At 39.7% G+C, this 17265-nt stretch overlaps 1 protein-coding gene across 8 annotated transcripts in view; it reads left to right on the top strand.

Moving 5' to 3' along the window:
- Positions 1-17265, top strand: part of MTA3 (metastasis associated 1 family member 3) — a 217826-nt gene that overhangs the window by 96933 nt on the left and 103628 nt on the right. For all 8 annotated transcript variants that reach the window (XR_011255718.1, XR_011255716.1, XR_011255715.1 and 5 more), the window contains exon 4: positions 4923-5049. Coding sequence is in view for 4 of the 8 variants with exons in the window: in XM_069583458.1 (XP_069439559.1) it covers positions 4923-5049 (127 nt within the window). In the remaining 4 variants the exon portion in view is untranslated. The remainder of the gene's footprint in view (positions 1-4922; positions 5050-17265) is intronic.

Genomic DNA, 17265 nt, shown 5'->3' with positions numbered 1-17265 from the left:
AGTCCGTGGAATTCTCTAGGCCAGAATACTGGAGAAGGTAGCCTTTCCCTTCTCCAGGGGATCTTCCCAACCCAGGAATTGAACCGGGATCTCCTGCATTGCAGGTGGATTCTTTACCAACTGAGCTACCAGGGAATCCCTTTCAGGAAAAGAACTGAGAATCAGTAAAGACTTTTCCTTGCCTAGGTTCTCACCCTCTTTGTTCAGATACCTAAATTGTCTGTTGCCTCTTCTGGCCCAGTTACATGTCACATGCCCAGTCTCTCTAAAGTTTTGCTTGAGTCCATGACTGTAACCTGCTGTGGAGATTGGTCTGTATCCCGTACCTGGATGCTCTCTTTCTTCACTACTCAGCTAGTTTGATTTCTTTTCTGACACCTGCTTCCTGGACATTGTTTTTGCTAGCCTTACCTAGCCCCTTTGAGGCTGTGTGTGTAGTGCTAACTTGCTGAGCTCTGCGGCCGTGGGTTCTTTCTCATCCTGCAGTCTAAAGCTTTGAAATTTGTAGGACCCTTGCTGGGTTGATCTCAGTTAAGTACAGTGATACTTATTTTATAAATAAATAAATTTGTGTTTATTGTTTGTTAAAACTTCACACAGTGCCTTGGGGTGGTTTCTTCCTGTGCTCTGTCTCCAGTTTATGACCCTAGTGCCTTAGTGCTTAATAAACTGCCCTGAAGAGTTGCCACCTGGTGTCAGTCTCTTGTGTTGCTGTCCTGTTTATGTGGGACTTCTACTTTAATAACTTTATAAGGTAGCAAATTTGATATTCCGTCAAACTTGGAAAATGGTTTTAAAAAATTATAAATGTATTACCATGGACATGGTTTTTGATGATAGTCATATTTGATCTTTTAAATTTTTCATGGTCAAAATGTCAGTTTTTGCCATTATGGTTTGTTTAGTGTTTTGAATGTTAATGGGATAGGAGTCATTCTTGTTCAGAAGCTAATATAAATTTATACAAAAATGTAAATGAAATTTAACTAGTAAACTTGAGAAAATGAGTTTTAGATGCTGTTTTGGTGACTTCTGTGTTGCTTAGATTGAACTTTAGAAATTTTATTCTTTTCACTCAATATCAAGAGATTGTACAAGAAAAGATTTGCTGTTGTTACCATTATCTGTAGAGTGTGCTGCTATTTTGGCCCTATAGGATATACATTAGAATTCAGTTAGCTGTGTTTTATGGAACAACAATGTATCAAATCCTAATTAGGTAGCGAGTATAACTTCGTATGTGGTATTTGCTGGTGCCAATGGTGCCAGTGCAGTGATGACGTCATTGATCTCCACTGGTGCAATGTTGTTGTACTTGCAAGTAAATGGCTCTTTTAGTGTTGTACTTCTATTTGAGTAGTTAATTATAAGGAACATTCAAAGAATTTTAAATCACGTTATTCAGTTTTTGAGCTCGGTGGATCGTTTTCTAAATCAGTTTTTAATTTTTGCAAGTTCATTTTCAATTCAGAGTTTTAAACGTTTGAGGTTAGAAAACATTTGATACTTAGTCTAGTCATTGCCCTCATACCATTTAAAAGAACGACAGCTAGAGGGTCACATATGATATAATTTCTTGCGGTCCTGGATCCTTATGTAAGGAATTTGTAAGAAAAGGTTATGAGGAGCAGAAATGTGTTGCTTTGTTGGTGCATGTTTTGCCAGTCAGTGTCCAAAACTTAAAGCCTCTGGGGCCTCACCTTGGGCTTTACTTCCTGTGAGAGAAGCCAGCCACCCCCTCCTTGACTCTTGAGTTCTCAGTAGGTACATAGTCTCTCCTGTTCCCGTAGATACACAGTCTGGTCTGGTCCCATAGATACACAGTCTGTCCTGTTCCCACAGATACACAGTCTGGTCTGGTCCAGGGAAGGCTGCGGAGCATCTGAATCTCTGCAGGTATGGATCCCAACAAACTGGAAGATTCTTAAAGAGGTGGGAATACCAGACAATCTGACCTGCCTCGTGCGAAACCGGTATGCAGGTCAAGAAACAGCAGTTAGAACCAGGCATGAAATAACGGAGTGGTTCCAAACTGCAGCATGTCAGGCTGCATCACCATCTCCCAGAGTTTGCTCAAACTCATGTCACCATCCATAGTGATTATGGAGCCCAAGAAAATAAAGTCTGTCACTGTTTCCATTGTTTCCACATCTATTTGCTATGAAGTGATGGGACTGGATGCCGTGATCTTCATTTTTTGAATGTTGAGTTTTAAGCCAACTTTCACTCTCCTCCTTCACTTTCTCAAGAGGCGCTTCAGTTCCTCTTCGCTTTCTGCCATAAGGATGGTGTCATCTGTATATCTGAGGTTATTGATATTTCTCCCAGTAATCTTGATCCAGCTTGTGCTTCATTCATCCCTGCATTTCTCATGATGTAATCCGCATATAAGTTAAATAAGCAGGGTGACAATATATAGCCTTGACGTATTCCTTTTCAATTTGGAACCAGTCCATCCATTGTTCCATGTCCAGTTCTAACTGTTGATTCTTGACCTGCATACAGGTTTTGTAGGAGACAGGTAAGGTGGTCTGGTATTCCTGTCTCTCTAGGAATTTTCCAGTTTATTGTGATCCACACAGTCAAAGACTTTAGCATAATCAATGAAGAGAAGTAGATGTTTTTCCTGGGATTCTCTTGCTTTTTCTGTGATCCAACGGATGTCTATATTCCTAACACTAGACATCAGAAGTGAAAAAAAAATTGTAAAGAAATTCATATTTATTTATGGGTATAATAATACATGCATTGATGATGAAGCAGCAGCAATATGATTCCTTATAGTAGCCTCCTGTGACTGGGATTGCTTCACAGGAACCTAGCCTATACTTAGGGCAAGTACACTATTGGAAACATTGTTGCATTAAAAAAATCACTTACCTGTTATAATATGCTTATGAATAGTTTTTCCAAATACAGGAGAGAGACCTAAGTGTTAGTCACTCAGTCGTATCTGACTGTTTGTAGCCACGAGGCTCCTCTGTCCATAGGCAAGAATATTGGAGTGGGTAGCCATTCCCTTCTCCAGGGAATCTTCTCAACCCAGGGATCGAACTTGGTTCTCCTGCACTGCAGGCAGATTCTTTACAGTCTGAGCCACCAGGGAAGCCCCAGTGTAGCATAATGAATGGTAATGTAATTCTTTGAAAGGAATGTTGTAAAACGCTAAGAAAACTAACATAGTATTAATTTTTATTAAATATCCCTCACCTTATGCCTGTGTAAGGTTAGACTAGTATCTGCATGTTTTATGAATTGATGACTGTTTTTATTAATTTTCTTGATATTTGTTTTTTCTTTATTTTTTAAAATTAATTGTTTATTTTCGGCTAGTTCTTTGTTCCTGTGCGAGGGCTTTCTCTAGTTGCAGCAAGTGGGGACCACTCTGTAGTTGCGGTGCAAGGGCTTCCCATTGCGGTGGCTTCTCTTGTAGAGCACAGGTTCTTGGGCATGTGGGCTTCTCGGTTGCAGAGCGTGGGCTTTGTAGTTGTGACACTCGGGCTTAGTTACCCTATGGCATATGAGATTTTCTTGGAGCAAGTGAACCTGTGTCTCCTGCATTGGCAGGCAGATTCTTTACCACTGAGCCACCAGGGAAGTCCTTTCTTGATATTTCTAAGGTACTGGGTTAAATATTTTCAATTGTTGCAAACCTCCAGAAAATTTCCAGTATACTGTATTTAAGTCTAGATAAAAGTGGACCCGTTAAGTTCAAGCTCACATTGTTCAGAGGTGAACTTGGTTCAGTGATGCAAGTTTGACCTTGCTGTTTTCAGAGTTGATAGTTTACCATGTAGTTCTGGGTTGAATGTCATGTCTCCTGTTGGATGGTGCTGCTCTGTATCTTAGTGTACGGTATTGCTGTTCATCTGTGATTCCAGTGCAGATTCTGGTTTCTTTGGTGTGCTTATACTTTGTTCCTGTAAATGGTGGTAGTCTTCTCATGCCATTACTTAAAAAAAAAAAAGTTAAGTTTGCTGGTAATTCAGTCAGGACACTCATTCTTACTGGACACTTAGTAAGGGGAAATTTTCTTGAATCATTTCTTTGATAAGTCTTTCCTTATCCCCCTTCTCCCCTCCCTGCACCACTCCCCCTCCACACACACACGCAAAAGACATGAGAGTCTGTTTTCTCAATTGTTTCTTCCTGGAACTTTTATTAGTTGGATGTTGGACCATGTGAATTCTTGTTTAATTTTTTAATCTTTCGGTTTTCAGTTGTCTTAATTTTGGGGAGATTTCATTAGTGTTGTCTTCTAATTCTATTAGTTTTTTTTGTGTTAATCAAATTTGAAATGTGTTACACTATTTGTTTTCTGATTATACTATTTTTAAATGGAGTATTCTGGGATTCATTTATTGTGTTATAGACAGACTTTTGACGCTTTTCTCCTGCTTTTTTGATCTCACCCCACTTTTCCCTTCTCGCAATACTTGGCATCTTCAAGGACTGAGTCAGTACATGCCTTGTGCCACACTTCTCCACAGCAAACCTTTCTGTACACACATAGATTGTCACTTCCTCCTCTTGACTGTGTGTAGTGTTTTTTAATTTTTTTAACGTCTCCTTTCCATCTTCTAAAACTGTTATTGTTGAAAATCTTCCATTGTTGCTTCATTTTTTATTGTCATTGAAATGTTAGTATATTTTCATTGCTATTTTGGTGTGATTTCTTGGGGGAGGAAAGATACATAAGATATGTGCATTGTTTCATCTGCCATCTTAAAATTGGAATTCTTCCTTTGAGGCCTAGGTAACTAAATGTTATGGTTGTAATTCATATTACAACTTAAATGTGTAAGTTTGAAATCAATTAGTTTGAACAAAGTATTGAATTAAAGCCCGATTCAGTCTATCTTAATAACCAAAATAGATAATACAGTTTGTAATAATGCCTTTTTTGAATTTTATTTGTGTAGAAGAAATTGAGGAAGAATCTGAAACAACAGTTGAGGCTGACTTGACCGATAAACAGAAACATCAGTTGAAACATAGGGAACTCTTTTTGTCGCGCCAATACGAATCTCTGCCTGCCACACATATCAGGTAAGAACTTTTTAGATGTTGGTTTGATGTTCTGAGTAATACTATGACAATTGAAAGAAACAAAACTAAAACAACCTTTTGGAAGCATTTTCCAAACTCAACAATCTTGCTCAAATCAGTTCACTAAGGGCTTCATTATGTAGTCTTATCTTGAAAATTTATAGTTTATATTAGCATTTTAAAGCCCTGCACATGTTATGCAGTCAAGTAACCATGTTGGCTTTGTTTTAATCTGGACTTTTCCAATCGTTTAAGTTATCTATTAGCGTATTGCAGAGCAGTGTCCAGCAGACACTGTTTTGGGAAGTGCTGGTCTTCTCCAGATTCCTAGGAAAAAATATAGTTATTAGGGTCCAAGAACTAGAACCTAAGATCTGGTTCCCAGACAAGTGTCTCTTGACCTTGGAGGATACAGGACCTTTTATTTATTTATTTTGGAGGGCCTCTGGAACGAAAACTTCCTATTCTTTACTGCTCACTCACTTGAATCTGCTCTGTGCATTGATGGAATGAAAAGTGAAATTCAGTCCCTGGTTTGTAGTTTGGGGAGAATGGTGGTGGTCTTTTTCATCTGCTGGTGGTAAGATTTAGGCATAGATTAAGGTCTTTGTAAGTGCTGTCTGCAGTAGGTGCATCTTAGAGGTATAACAGAATGTTTGAACTCAGAAAACAGGCAGTTACTGACTCTCGGTGTCAGGAAGGCTTCAGAAGGAGTTGGCATTTACTCAGTCTTTGAGAGATTGGGGGGGCATCTGGTAAAAGGAAACAGGTGAGCATGGGTGTGGGCAGGGAGCAGCTTGTCTAGGGCGGTGGGTGTTGGGGGATGCAGTGTTTTTGTCCCTTTGTATTAAAGAAGTTCCTTCAACTTTTGTTCACAATCTTTATTCTTTTATTCACCCTTCACTAGTTATGCTTGTCTTTAAAGCTGTTTATATACAGAAATAAAATGTAATAACTGTTTATTAAAAAAAATTGTCCCTTCCTCTTTAGTCCTGAATATCTATATTGTATCTAAGTCTGTCTTCTTCGGGCTCAAACATGTTTGGAGACTTCCTGAAACTCTGGTTTGGTCTTCATAATACTCCACAATTCCCCTGACCTTTGTGTATCTTGTACTTCTCTTTTCAGAAATGGACACAGAGATCGTCTAAGACAGAAAATGTATGACAAAGATATTAGAACCCCTTTTTTCCAAATCTTTTCAGAGATAGCTTGATCCTCCTCAATAGTTAACATCATATATAATTGCTTTTCCGTTTTTTTTTTTTTTTTTTTTTTTTTTTTAGTTTTTTTAGGGAGCACTGTGCTTAGATTGGTGAGAGTTAGTATTACTATGTTCTGTGTGACTTAGGGTCCTTTGTTAGAAAAGATAATCAGGCCAGATAATGTGGGAACAGTCATTTAAGCTAAAAATAGGGGTATTTCAAAAAATAGGAAAGTTACTTTTTGCTGAAAGAGATGAAACATGAATACATATTTTATAATTTTCTTAGAGATACAGGTAACTAATAAATGCTGAAGAGCCATATGCATTTATCATTTAATTGGAAGAAGCTAGAATATAAAGATTCATTTTAAGCTCAAAAAGTTATGTGGCCAGTCATAAGACTCTTGCCAGAATGAGAATCTGACAAATGGTTTTAAAAATGTATCCAAAACACGCAAGTATATTTTTAATTTACCCTCCTGATAGCTTGGAATCTGTTTATAAGAAATGTTGGTTTCCTTTAACAGATTGCTTGGAATGGAAAAACTATGAAGTATTTTTCATCTTTCACAAGGACTGAGACAGTATATTGCAATGGAATTATCAAGACGTCCCTTTGTTGAACATGGAAATTACATAGACTACATGATCCTTCAGTCATGTTGAACACATTTTCCGAATATATTCTCAGTTAGGGAGCTCACTAACTGCTTGATTAAAAAAAGACAAGGTCCCCAGCTTGTAAACTTAAGGAATTTACCCTGTGCCATTCTTTTGAATTATGGGAAAGAGATATAGACATTTGAGGCGTTTGTTTTCAGATATTTTTTGTTCTCAGAGTTGAGGGGTTGTAGTGTTTTCTCACCTTTGGCTCTCGTTTTCAAACAGCAGAATGAAATTAGGGGCATTCTCTGGCCAAAGCATGGCACTGTGCTAACCAGCCCTCATGTTGATGTAGAGCAAGGGCACTTTGGAGTGAACTTGACATTTTGCTAATGTTGAAGTCATGCCCTATCTGTTGTGCTGTAACAGGAGAAAATTACTGAAGTCCCATTGTTCTTTGGCAGCAAAGAGGGGTAATTTGATGAATACTGGCTTTTTATTCTCAGAGGCATTGTCGAGTGCCCAGAATCTGCTTGGTGCTGTATGGAACAGAGGAGAAAACCTGACTGAGGCATTCCTAAGGTCTTTGTAGTTTTTGTGATCTATAATATTAGCCAGCTGCTACAAACTTCCAAAGCGGCAGGAAGAGACAGCTTTTCAGGACTTCCTTTTTATTTTATTGAAAGAGAATGAATAGGACCAGGACAGTTCTGGGGAGAGTTAGCGATTCACCTTTTGTTTGTGAGATAGGTGGGGTTTGAACATGAGAATTCCTTTGGAACATTATTTGGGGAGTGAAGGCAAGAGATAGCATGCTTCCTGGATAGTGCCTTAGGTCACTAATAATAGATTGTATGCTGCATGGGTTATATAAAGCACTGTAAAATTTATTTTTATGCTAGCTAGACCCATCACAGTGTGTGTGGGGGGTGTGTGTGTGTGTGTAAAACACGGTGTTGAGTTATTTACAGTCCATGTTTATTGAACTTGGCTTTTAAAATTGTAATATTTATTGAGCCATTACGCTCAGTGTTATTCCATTTGTTTTACGTGTATTTTATTTGATCTTCACGTTGAGCTTGTAACGTGCAAATCAGAGACAGAAAGCAAGCTACGTTTTGGTAGCTTGTTGGGTAGAGAGGCTCTTTAATTTCCTATTTCTTTTTTCAAATGATGTTTTTGTTTACTCAAGTTGAATGGTCAGAACTGAATTAAAAACTGAGTTAAGCATAAACTATCCTATTGTAGTGTTAGAGATATAAATAGTGACTGGGAACTAGCGACTTGATTTAGTGCCTAAGTTTGTGGATGTGCCTTGCATTTGGTCCAGTGTCACTTTTTCCTTACCTTGAGAGCACAAAGCTTGTTTTTTTAAAAGCTAATTACAGCATTGTGTATGTAGTGATTAATACCACTTCTCTGCCTCTAGTGTAGCCAGTTAGTCATATTTAATTAGCGCCAATCCTTTCCTGCTTGCCAACCTTGGGATCTGGATCACAGCCTTTGAAGTCATGCTTCATTGTGTCTTAAAAGGATTTTGTTAGGTACCTGTTGATTATTGGCTCCAATGCGTCCTGTCATAAGGGCTTTTGGACTGGATGGTTTCTCCAGGTCTTGTTATGAGCAGTGAGTAGTGATAGAGCAACCATTATATCTGTGTTGTTAGACCTAGCCCTTGCTCAGAGCATGACTGGTGAGGATCCTGCGTTCCTCATTGCTTAACCTTGGCAAAATCCAGAGAAATTCTTACAGAACCTAAATTTAGTGTCAGCAATGACACCCCACTCCAGTACTCTTGCCTGGAAAATCCCATGGACGGAGGAGCCTGGTAGGCTGCAGTCCATGGGGTCGGGAAGAGTCAGACACAACTGAGTGACTTCACTTTCACTTTTCACTTTCATGCATTGGAGAAGGAAATGGCAACCCACTCCAGTGTTCTTGCCTGGAGAATCCCAGGGACGGGGGAGCCTGGTGGGCTGCCATTTATGGGGTCGCACAGAGTTGGACACGACTGAAGTGACATAGCAGCAGCAGTAGGTTTTCAGGGCTTCCCTGGTGGTCAGTTGTTAAAGAATCTGCCTGCAATGAGGGAGACCTGGGTTTGATCACTGGGTTGGGAAGATCCCCTGGAGGAGGGCCTGGTAACCCACTCCAGAATTCTTGCCTGGAGAGCAGCCTGGGGGCTGAGGTCCATGGGGTCCCGAAGAGTCAGACACAGACACGACTTAGTGACTAAGCACAGGACAACACAGTAGGTCTTAAAGATACGGGTGCACGTAGTGCTGAAGCTGTCTCTTAATGACAGGGTGCTTCAGAGAAAACCTTGCATTCTTCTTCCTCTTAAACAGTTTTTAGCTTGGGATTCCAGAATGCGATTATGGTTACACCATCCCCACCATCATTGCCCCATAGAAGACTGGCTACAGCTACAGTTTATAATGAACTTTTCTTGGTTCAAGCAATGCTATGTTGCTTCTGCATTCTCACCTCCAAAATAAGGAGCTTTCTTAATTTGATTAAAAAAGTATGTTTCAGTTCAGTTCAGTTCAGTCGCTCGGTCATGTCCAGATCTTCCCGGACCAGGGGTCTAACCTGTGTCTCTTGCCTGCTCAGGCCGATTCTTACCCACTGTCAGTCAGTCAGTTCAGTCGCTCAGTCGTATCTGACTCTTTGCGACCCCATGAATCGCAGCACGCCAGGCCTCCCTGTTCATCACCAACCCCCAGAGTTCACTCAGACTCACACCCATCGAGTCAGTGATGCCATCCAGCCATCTCATCCTCTGTCGTCCCCTTCTCCTCCTGTCCCCAATCCCTCCCAGCATCAGAGTCTTTTCCAATGAGTCAACTCTTCGCATGAGGTGTCCAAAGTACTGGAGTTTCAGCTTCAGCATCATTCCCTCCAAAGAAATCCCAGGGCTGATCTCCTTTAGAATGGACTGGTTGGATCTCCTTGCCGTCCAAGGGACTCTCAAGAGTCTTCTCCAACACCACAGTTCAAAAGCATCAATTCTTCAGCGCTCAGCTTTCTTCACAGTCCAACTCCTTTAGCAGGTGTTAAAAATCTTGGGTTTTATGCGTAATTTGTCTAGGTGCTCCACGTCAGACATCATCTTGGGGTGTAAGATTCTAGAAACTCATTATCTCTTTTCTTTCTCCTGCTTGATGTGGAACACAGTACCCAACAGTCAGTCAGACTTTGAAGTTTTCATAGTTTTCATTTAAGTTTATTTTTGTCTTTAAGGAAATAAAAGTCATCAACAGAACAATCTTCTCTCAAGTACTCCTAACCTTCAATGAAGTTTTAGGTTGTGTGCCTTTCTCTGTTCGTGAAAATTAAAGATTGATGTATGGAATCCCAGGTTGCTCAGGACTCTGAGGGAAAGTGAGATATTCAGAGTCAACATCGAGCTTTTACATGGAGGGCTAGGCTGAGCATAGGAAGTCTATACTGTATACATATTATTCGTCACCAAACAAAATGAATTTACAAGCCATATATCACAAGCATGAGAAAGGGGGAAATGGAAGAATTTCTAGCCAATAAGAGGTATTTGGGGGGTGGAATACTGAAGTTCTTGTCTTAACACCCAGTGATCATGAGGGTAGGGAGACAGATAACTCGTAGATATTCAAGTGTTAGTATAGTCAGAGAAATAAAATTGTAATGTGTGAATATCCTTTGATCGAGCAATTCCACTTTTTGATTTTATCTAACAGAGGCTCTTAGGAAAGGGTGTAGAAATATATATACTGATACATTCATTGAAGAATTACTTTGTGTATTGAATTTTAAAGATATTTGTTGCAAATAAATGAGATTTTCATTCCTAAGTATGAGTCTGCATCATAAATATAAATAGGAACTTGGTATTTGATAGATTTCAGGATTATTTTACTATCAGAAAATGCAGGCAACTTTCATATTTATGCTTTTCTATATTTCTACCTTTTTTGAAGTGAGAACATTTTAGGCATATAATGGGAGAAGTATTACTTTAAAATTTGTATATTAGATAGGGAAAATGCCAGTTTTCTGTTCCTTTTCACTCCATGCGTTGCCTGACACCCTGGCTGCTTTTAATGAAAACAGAATAGGCAGGAATCTACTAAAACTAAACTCTTCTTTATCCCCCCTTCCCCAGTAGTAGTAAAGTGGTAACATTAGCTACTGTTATATTAGCTACATTGGATAGCTGACCTATTTCTAATTTAGGGGTACATTTTCCAAATATTTTTTTGCAAAATGCTGTTTCCTTCGAGAATTATTCTGTCAATTCATATTCCCATCACAGTACATTATGAATATGCCCATTTTAATGTTTTTTGAAAAATACTTCATATTAAAATTGCATATTACTACATATTAAAATTATAAAATAAACTTTTATTGTTTATTTTATGATAATGGAAGAATTATGATTTACTGTTGAAATGGGGGGGGGAGGAAACCATGAAAAAAGATGCAGACACAAACCCCTGTAATCTCCCCACCCAGCAGCACTGACATTTTGGTGTATCTCCAGTGTGGTTTTCTTTTCTTACCTTGTGTGCGTTCTTTGGGTTTGGACTGTGCATTGTTGGGAGTTTCTGGGTGTGGGAAGCTCTCTGGGTATGCACACTCCCCAAGTGCAGCTTCCTCCCTTGTTAAGCGGTGTTTATTCTTCAGTGCTGCTATTGTCATCTTTGCTCTTTCTAGGTTGGTTTGTTTTTAAATCTGTGAGAAATATGGTTGGAAAATGAATGATGGAACAGTAGGAGGAGAGGGGGAGGACACTTAAATAAAGGCTGGAAAACTTCCATTCTTGAGACAGTAACAGACATGCCTGATAGGTTTGATATATCTGAAGTAGCAGAATGAGAGTAACAATACTTTGGGCAACTCCCTGGCTGTCCAGTGGTTAGGACTTGGTGCTTTCACTGCTATAAGTGTGTCCTGGACCCCCCTCCCCCCCCGCAAAAAAAAAAGAGTACTTTGTCATTCAGAAAGACTGGTGCTCATTTAGAAACCAATCCAAGTGTTACGGTCTTGGACTAGGCTAAGATTTCTCAGGATCATGAAGATATTCTGTTTTCTTGAAGTTTTACTGTTCCACCTTTTATGTTTAGGTCTGTTTTATCTATATGGTGTGAATAGAGGTCAGGTAAAAGCTAAGTTTAAAAAGATACGATTTACAATATCGTCAAGCAATGTCAGACACCTAGGAATAAATTATAAGGATGTCTTAAAAGAAGAAGAAAAGGAAAAGATGTATAAAAACTGCACATAGAAACTATGGAGTATTGCTAAAGGAATTAAAGACTTAGTAAAGTAAACGTGTAACAATATGTCTATTTTCCCAAGCTGATCTAAAGATTCAGTGTAATTCCAAATAAAAACTTAGCAGGGTCCTGTGTGTGTGTATGTGTAAATTAAGAAGCTGAGTCCAAAATCTGTGGTAATGGAAAGGACCAAGAATGTTTCAGAGCATGGTTCGTATTCTTCTGGGTGTCTCCCCATACAGATTCAGGAGGGGCCTTGTGAGATCAAAACTATCTTCATATCAACAGTAAGATGTTACTTACCTTTTCCCTGTATTGATTTTGCCAAAACAAAACCATGTGCAAAAGCAGTGGTGGGTCAACTGCTGGCACCAAGCCAGCTGTAATCAAGTCATTGTCACCAACCTGTCGTTATCACTGTATTGTATGTATTTGCAATAAAAAGTAAAGGGAAAAAGAGGCAAGTTACACTTAAGAATGTCCTTTGCCAAACAGTACAGTTTTTTAATTTTAATAAATCTCAAATGCCTTTTTAAAGAAAAATTGAAGAAACATTCACACAGCATATTAAATATTGTACGGTATACAGGGTATATTTCCTTGGCATTCAGGGTACTGATAATGTGCAACCCATCGCCTCTCCCTATTTCAAGAGATAACACATCTTCATTTTACGATGTATCTAAGGCAAATCACTGTGCTCTACCCCTTAAATGTGTATAGCACTGTAGGTCAGTTATACCTCCATAAAACTGAAAGGAACAAAAAGAGGTCACACATCTTTTTAGTGTTCCATGTACTGAAACGAGAAGTCTGCATGAATCACTTTTGTTGTATACGCAAGCATGATGATTACCTTGAGAAGAAAACTCATGGTCTTGTTTGAAATATGAGCTGAACTATTAAATAGCCACCTTTGTCATGGAACACTGTGTTTCCCCGAAAAAGCCACTGAGAGATGAACTATGTTTTTCTTTTTAAGACATGACCATTTGGTGGATGTTTTTTGGAAATGAAGTAAACTAGTCACTCATGTGAAAACATAGTTGTCTGTTAAGCCAGACATTGAAGAGATTTGTACAACTGTAAAATAATGCCACTGTTCTGATTAATTTTGGAGGAGAAAATATAGTAGTTATTAATAGCAAATATTTGCTAGTGTGTAATATTTATTTTTATTTTAAATTAGTTGATGTTAAATTTAGAATTTTAATATCTATCTAAGGTAAATATTGATAGATATAACCCACAAAGACAGGCGTTCTTTGAGGTCTCAATAATTTTTAGAAACGTGAAGAGATCTTGAGATCTAAAAGTTTGAGAATCATGATAAAGTCAGTCTTTAAGAATAAAAATGTTAGAGGCTTATATCATTTGATATTAAGACACTTGTATAGCTACAGTCGGAGAAGGCAATGGCGACCCACTCCAATACTCTTGCCTGGAAAATCCCATGGATGGAGGAGCCTGGTGGGCTGCAGTCTATGGGGTGGCGAGGAGTCGACACGACTGAGCGACTTCACTTTCATGCATTGGAGAAGGAAATGGCAACCGACTCCAGTGTTCTTGCCTGGAGAATCCCAGGGACGGGGGAGCCTGGTGGGCTGCCGTCTATGGGGTCGCACAGAGTCGGACACGACTGAAGTGACTTAGCAGCACCAGCAGCATAGCTACAGTAATCAATGTAGGACAGTATCGGTAAGTGGATTGTGAAATAAACCAGTGGGGTAGAATAGAAAAGCCAGGACTGACTTGCATACATAGCACAAGTTGATAATTTCACGAAAGCTCCATTGTAATGCGGGCTTCCCTGGTGGCTCAGGGGTGAAGAATCCACCTGCAATGCAGGAGACCCAGGTTCCATCCCTGAGTTGGGAAGATCCTTTGGAGAAGGAAATGGCTACCCAATCCAGTATTCTTTACTGGAGAATTCCGTGGACAGAGGAACCTGGCAGGCTATAGTCAGCCCAGGGGATTGTGAAGATTCAGACACAACTGAGTGACTGCCACATATACACACCTGGAATTCCATTAATCACAATTCGTATGGAGTGGTGATATTCTGATTATACTGTTCCTCTTCATATACTAGTTGGAAGGCTTCTGTGGTTTTTAGTTATGACTCTTAATTTTAGTTTTATATTTTAGTGTATAACAACAGCTGCTGCTGCTGCTGCTGCTAAGTCACTTCAGTCATGTACAACTGTGCGACCCCATTGATGGCAGCCCACCAGGCTCCCCTGTCCCTGGGCTTCTCCAGGCAAGAACACTGGAGCGGGTTGCCATTTTCTTCTCCAATGCATGAAAGTGAAAAGTGAAAGTGAAGTCGTTCAGTTGTGTCCAACCCTCAGCAACCCCATGGACTGCAGCCTTCCAGGCTCCTCCGTTCATGGTATTTTCCAGGCAAGAGTACTGGAGTGGGGTGCCATTGCCTTCTCTGGTATAACAACAGCAGAGGCTATCAAGTTTATCAGACTCAATCTCTGTTTTACGTATTTCTTGAAACTTCGTATGCTATTGTGAAATGAAATTCATAGATTATTACTACACATGTGGTACATAATTTGGCTTGGAATTGAATTTTGGGTTGAAGATGTCTAACCCCATTGTCCTCAAACATCTGTTGTCATTGAAAGTTTATATCACATAGGTTCTCCACACTCTGCATATTACCCAAATTTCCCTTCAAGGCTATGGTTTTCCCAGTAGTCATGTATGGATGTGAGAGCTGGACTGTGAAGAAGGCTGAGCGCCGAAGAATTGATGCTTTTGACCTGTGGTGTTGGAGAAGACTCTTGAGAGTCCCTTGGACTGCAGGGATATCCAACCAGTCCTTTCTGAAGGGAGACCAGCCCTGGGATTTCTTTGGAAGGAATGATGCTAAAGCTGAAACTCCAGTACTTTGGCCACCTGATGCGAAGAGTTGACTCATTGGAAAAGACTCTGATGCTGGGAGGGATTGGGAGCAGGAGGAGCAGGGGACAGTAGAGAATAAGATGGCTGCATGGCATCACTGACTCGATGGATGTGAGTCTGAGTGAACTCCGGAAGTTGGTGATGGACAGGGAGGCCTGGTGTGCTGCGATTCATGGGGTCGCAAAGAGTCGGACACGACTGAGCGACTGAACTGAACTGAAAGCTTAAAATTCTCTTACCCATTGTATTCTGCAGTTTCAGCGATGACCTTGGTATGAGGTGGAGTTGGTGGTTTAATCGCTAAGTCATGTCCGACTGTCGCAACCCCATGGAGCCTGCCAGGCTCCTCTGTCCATGGGATTCTCCGGGCAAGAATAGTGGAGTGGGTTGCCATTTCCTTCTCCAGGGGATCTTCCCAACCCAGGAATCAAACCTAGGTCTGCTGCAATGCATGCAGATTCTTTATCGATTGAGCTATGAGGGAATCCCTGGTGGTGAGGTAGATGATTTTAATTGGAAGACAACTGTCTTTGTAGCTGAGCTTTTTTTCCCCTAATATTTTATATATTTTTTTTGTCTTTGCTAGTGGTTTTGGCCTTTTTTTTTTTTTTAAATTTAGTATAGCCTTTGTTTTATTACTAGTTTTTTTTCTTGAGATAACACTGGCATCTAACACTATATAAGTTTCTTATGTACAATATTATATTTCTACTTCACTATGCACTACAATGTGCTTGCTACTGAAATTTAGTTTTTGTTACCATGCACTTGATTCCCTTTCCCCATTTCAGCCTCCCCAGGCCCCTTTCCCTCAGGTGACCACTCTTCTTTTCTCTGTATACATGTGTTTGGTTTGTTCCTTTATTTTGTTTTTTTTGTTCATCTGTTTGATTCCACATATGAGTGAAATCTTACAGTATATTTCTTTCTCTAATTTATTTCACTTTCACAGTACCTTCAAAGTCCATCCATGTTGTTGCAGATGGCAAGCTTTCATCTGTTTTTATGGCTGATTGGGCTTCCCATATAGCTCAGTTGGTAAAGAATCTGCCTGTAATGCTAGAGACCTGGGTTCTATTCCTGGGTCAGGAAGATCCCCTGGAGAAGGCAATGGCAGCCCACTCCAGTACTCTTGCCTGGAGAACCCCATGGATAGAGGAGGCTGGAGGGCCACAGTCCATAGGGTCTCAAGAGTTGGACACGACTTAGCACTGTCTCTTTCTTTCTTATGGCTGATTAATATTCTGTTGCATAAATATCATACATTTTTATCCATTCATTTGGTGATGAGCACTTCAGGTGTTTCCATGTTTTGGCTATTATAAATAACCCTGCAGTGAACAAGGAGTGGGGAATACACATATTTTCAAATTAGTGTTTTTATAATCTGTGGATGAATTCCCAGAAGTGGAATAGCTTGATAACATGATCATTCTGTTGTTAATCTTTGAGGAATCAACATACTATTGGGTTGGCCAAAAAGTTCTTTCAAATTTTTCCATAGCATCTCATGGATGAGTGAACTTTTTGGCCAACCCAAGATGGTAAAGAATCTGCCTGCAATGCAGGAGATCTGGGTTTGATCCCTGGGTCTGGAAGATCCCCTGAAGAAGGGAATGGCTACCCACTCCAGTATTTCTGCCTGAAATTCCATGGTCAGAGGAGCCTGGCGGGCTATAGTCAGCCCGTGGGGTTACAAAGAGTTGAATGTGACTGAGCAATTAACAGTTAACAGTTAATATTTTCCATAGTGGCTGCACAGATTCCCATGAACAGTGTATGAGGGTTCCCTTTTCTCCACATTCTTGTCAACACTTGTTATTTTTTGCCTTTTTGAGGATAGCAATTCTAGCTCTCGCATGTGTGAGTTGATAACTCATTATGGTTTTGATTTATTTTTGCCTAGTAATTAGTGATGTTGAATATCTTTGCATGCGCCTGTTGGCCATCTTTATGTCTTCTTTTGAGATTCATCTCCTCTGCCTGGTTTTTAATCCAGTTGTTAAGTGTTTTTTTTTTCCTCAACTGTTTTTACATTAGATCTCCTGGATTGATTGTCTCCTGTTTTTGTTGTTTTGTTTTTTTATTTTTTAAAAACTTGCTTATTTGTTTTTGGTTTTGAGCCAGATCTTTGAATTTTTTCGTCTGTCTGGTGATGTTTTAATTTTGGAACCATAGTTTAAAAATTTCTCAACCTTTTGTCTTCTGCATGTTCCTTTTCAATACATC

Source organism: Ovis canadensis, chromosome 3, assembly GCF_042477335.2.
Source record: "Ovis canadensis isolate MfBH-ARS-UI-01 breed Bighorn chromosome 3, ARS-UI_OviCan_v2, whole genome shotgun sequence".
NCBI lineage: Eukaryota > Metazoa > Chordata > Mammalia > Artiodactyla > Bovidae > Ovis > Ovis canadensis.
The sequence above is the reverse complement of the archived record's forward strand: the minus strand, read 5'-3'. Positions and strand labels throughout refer to the sequence as shown.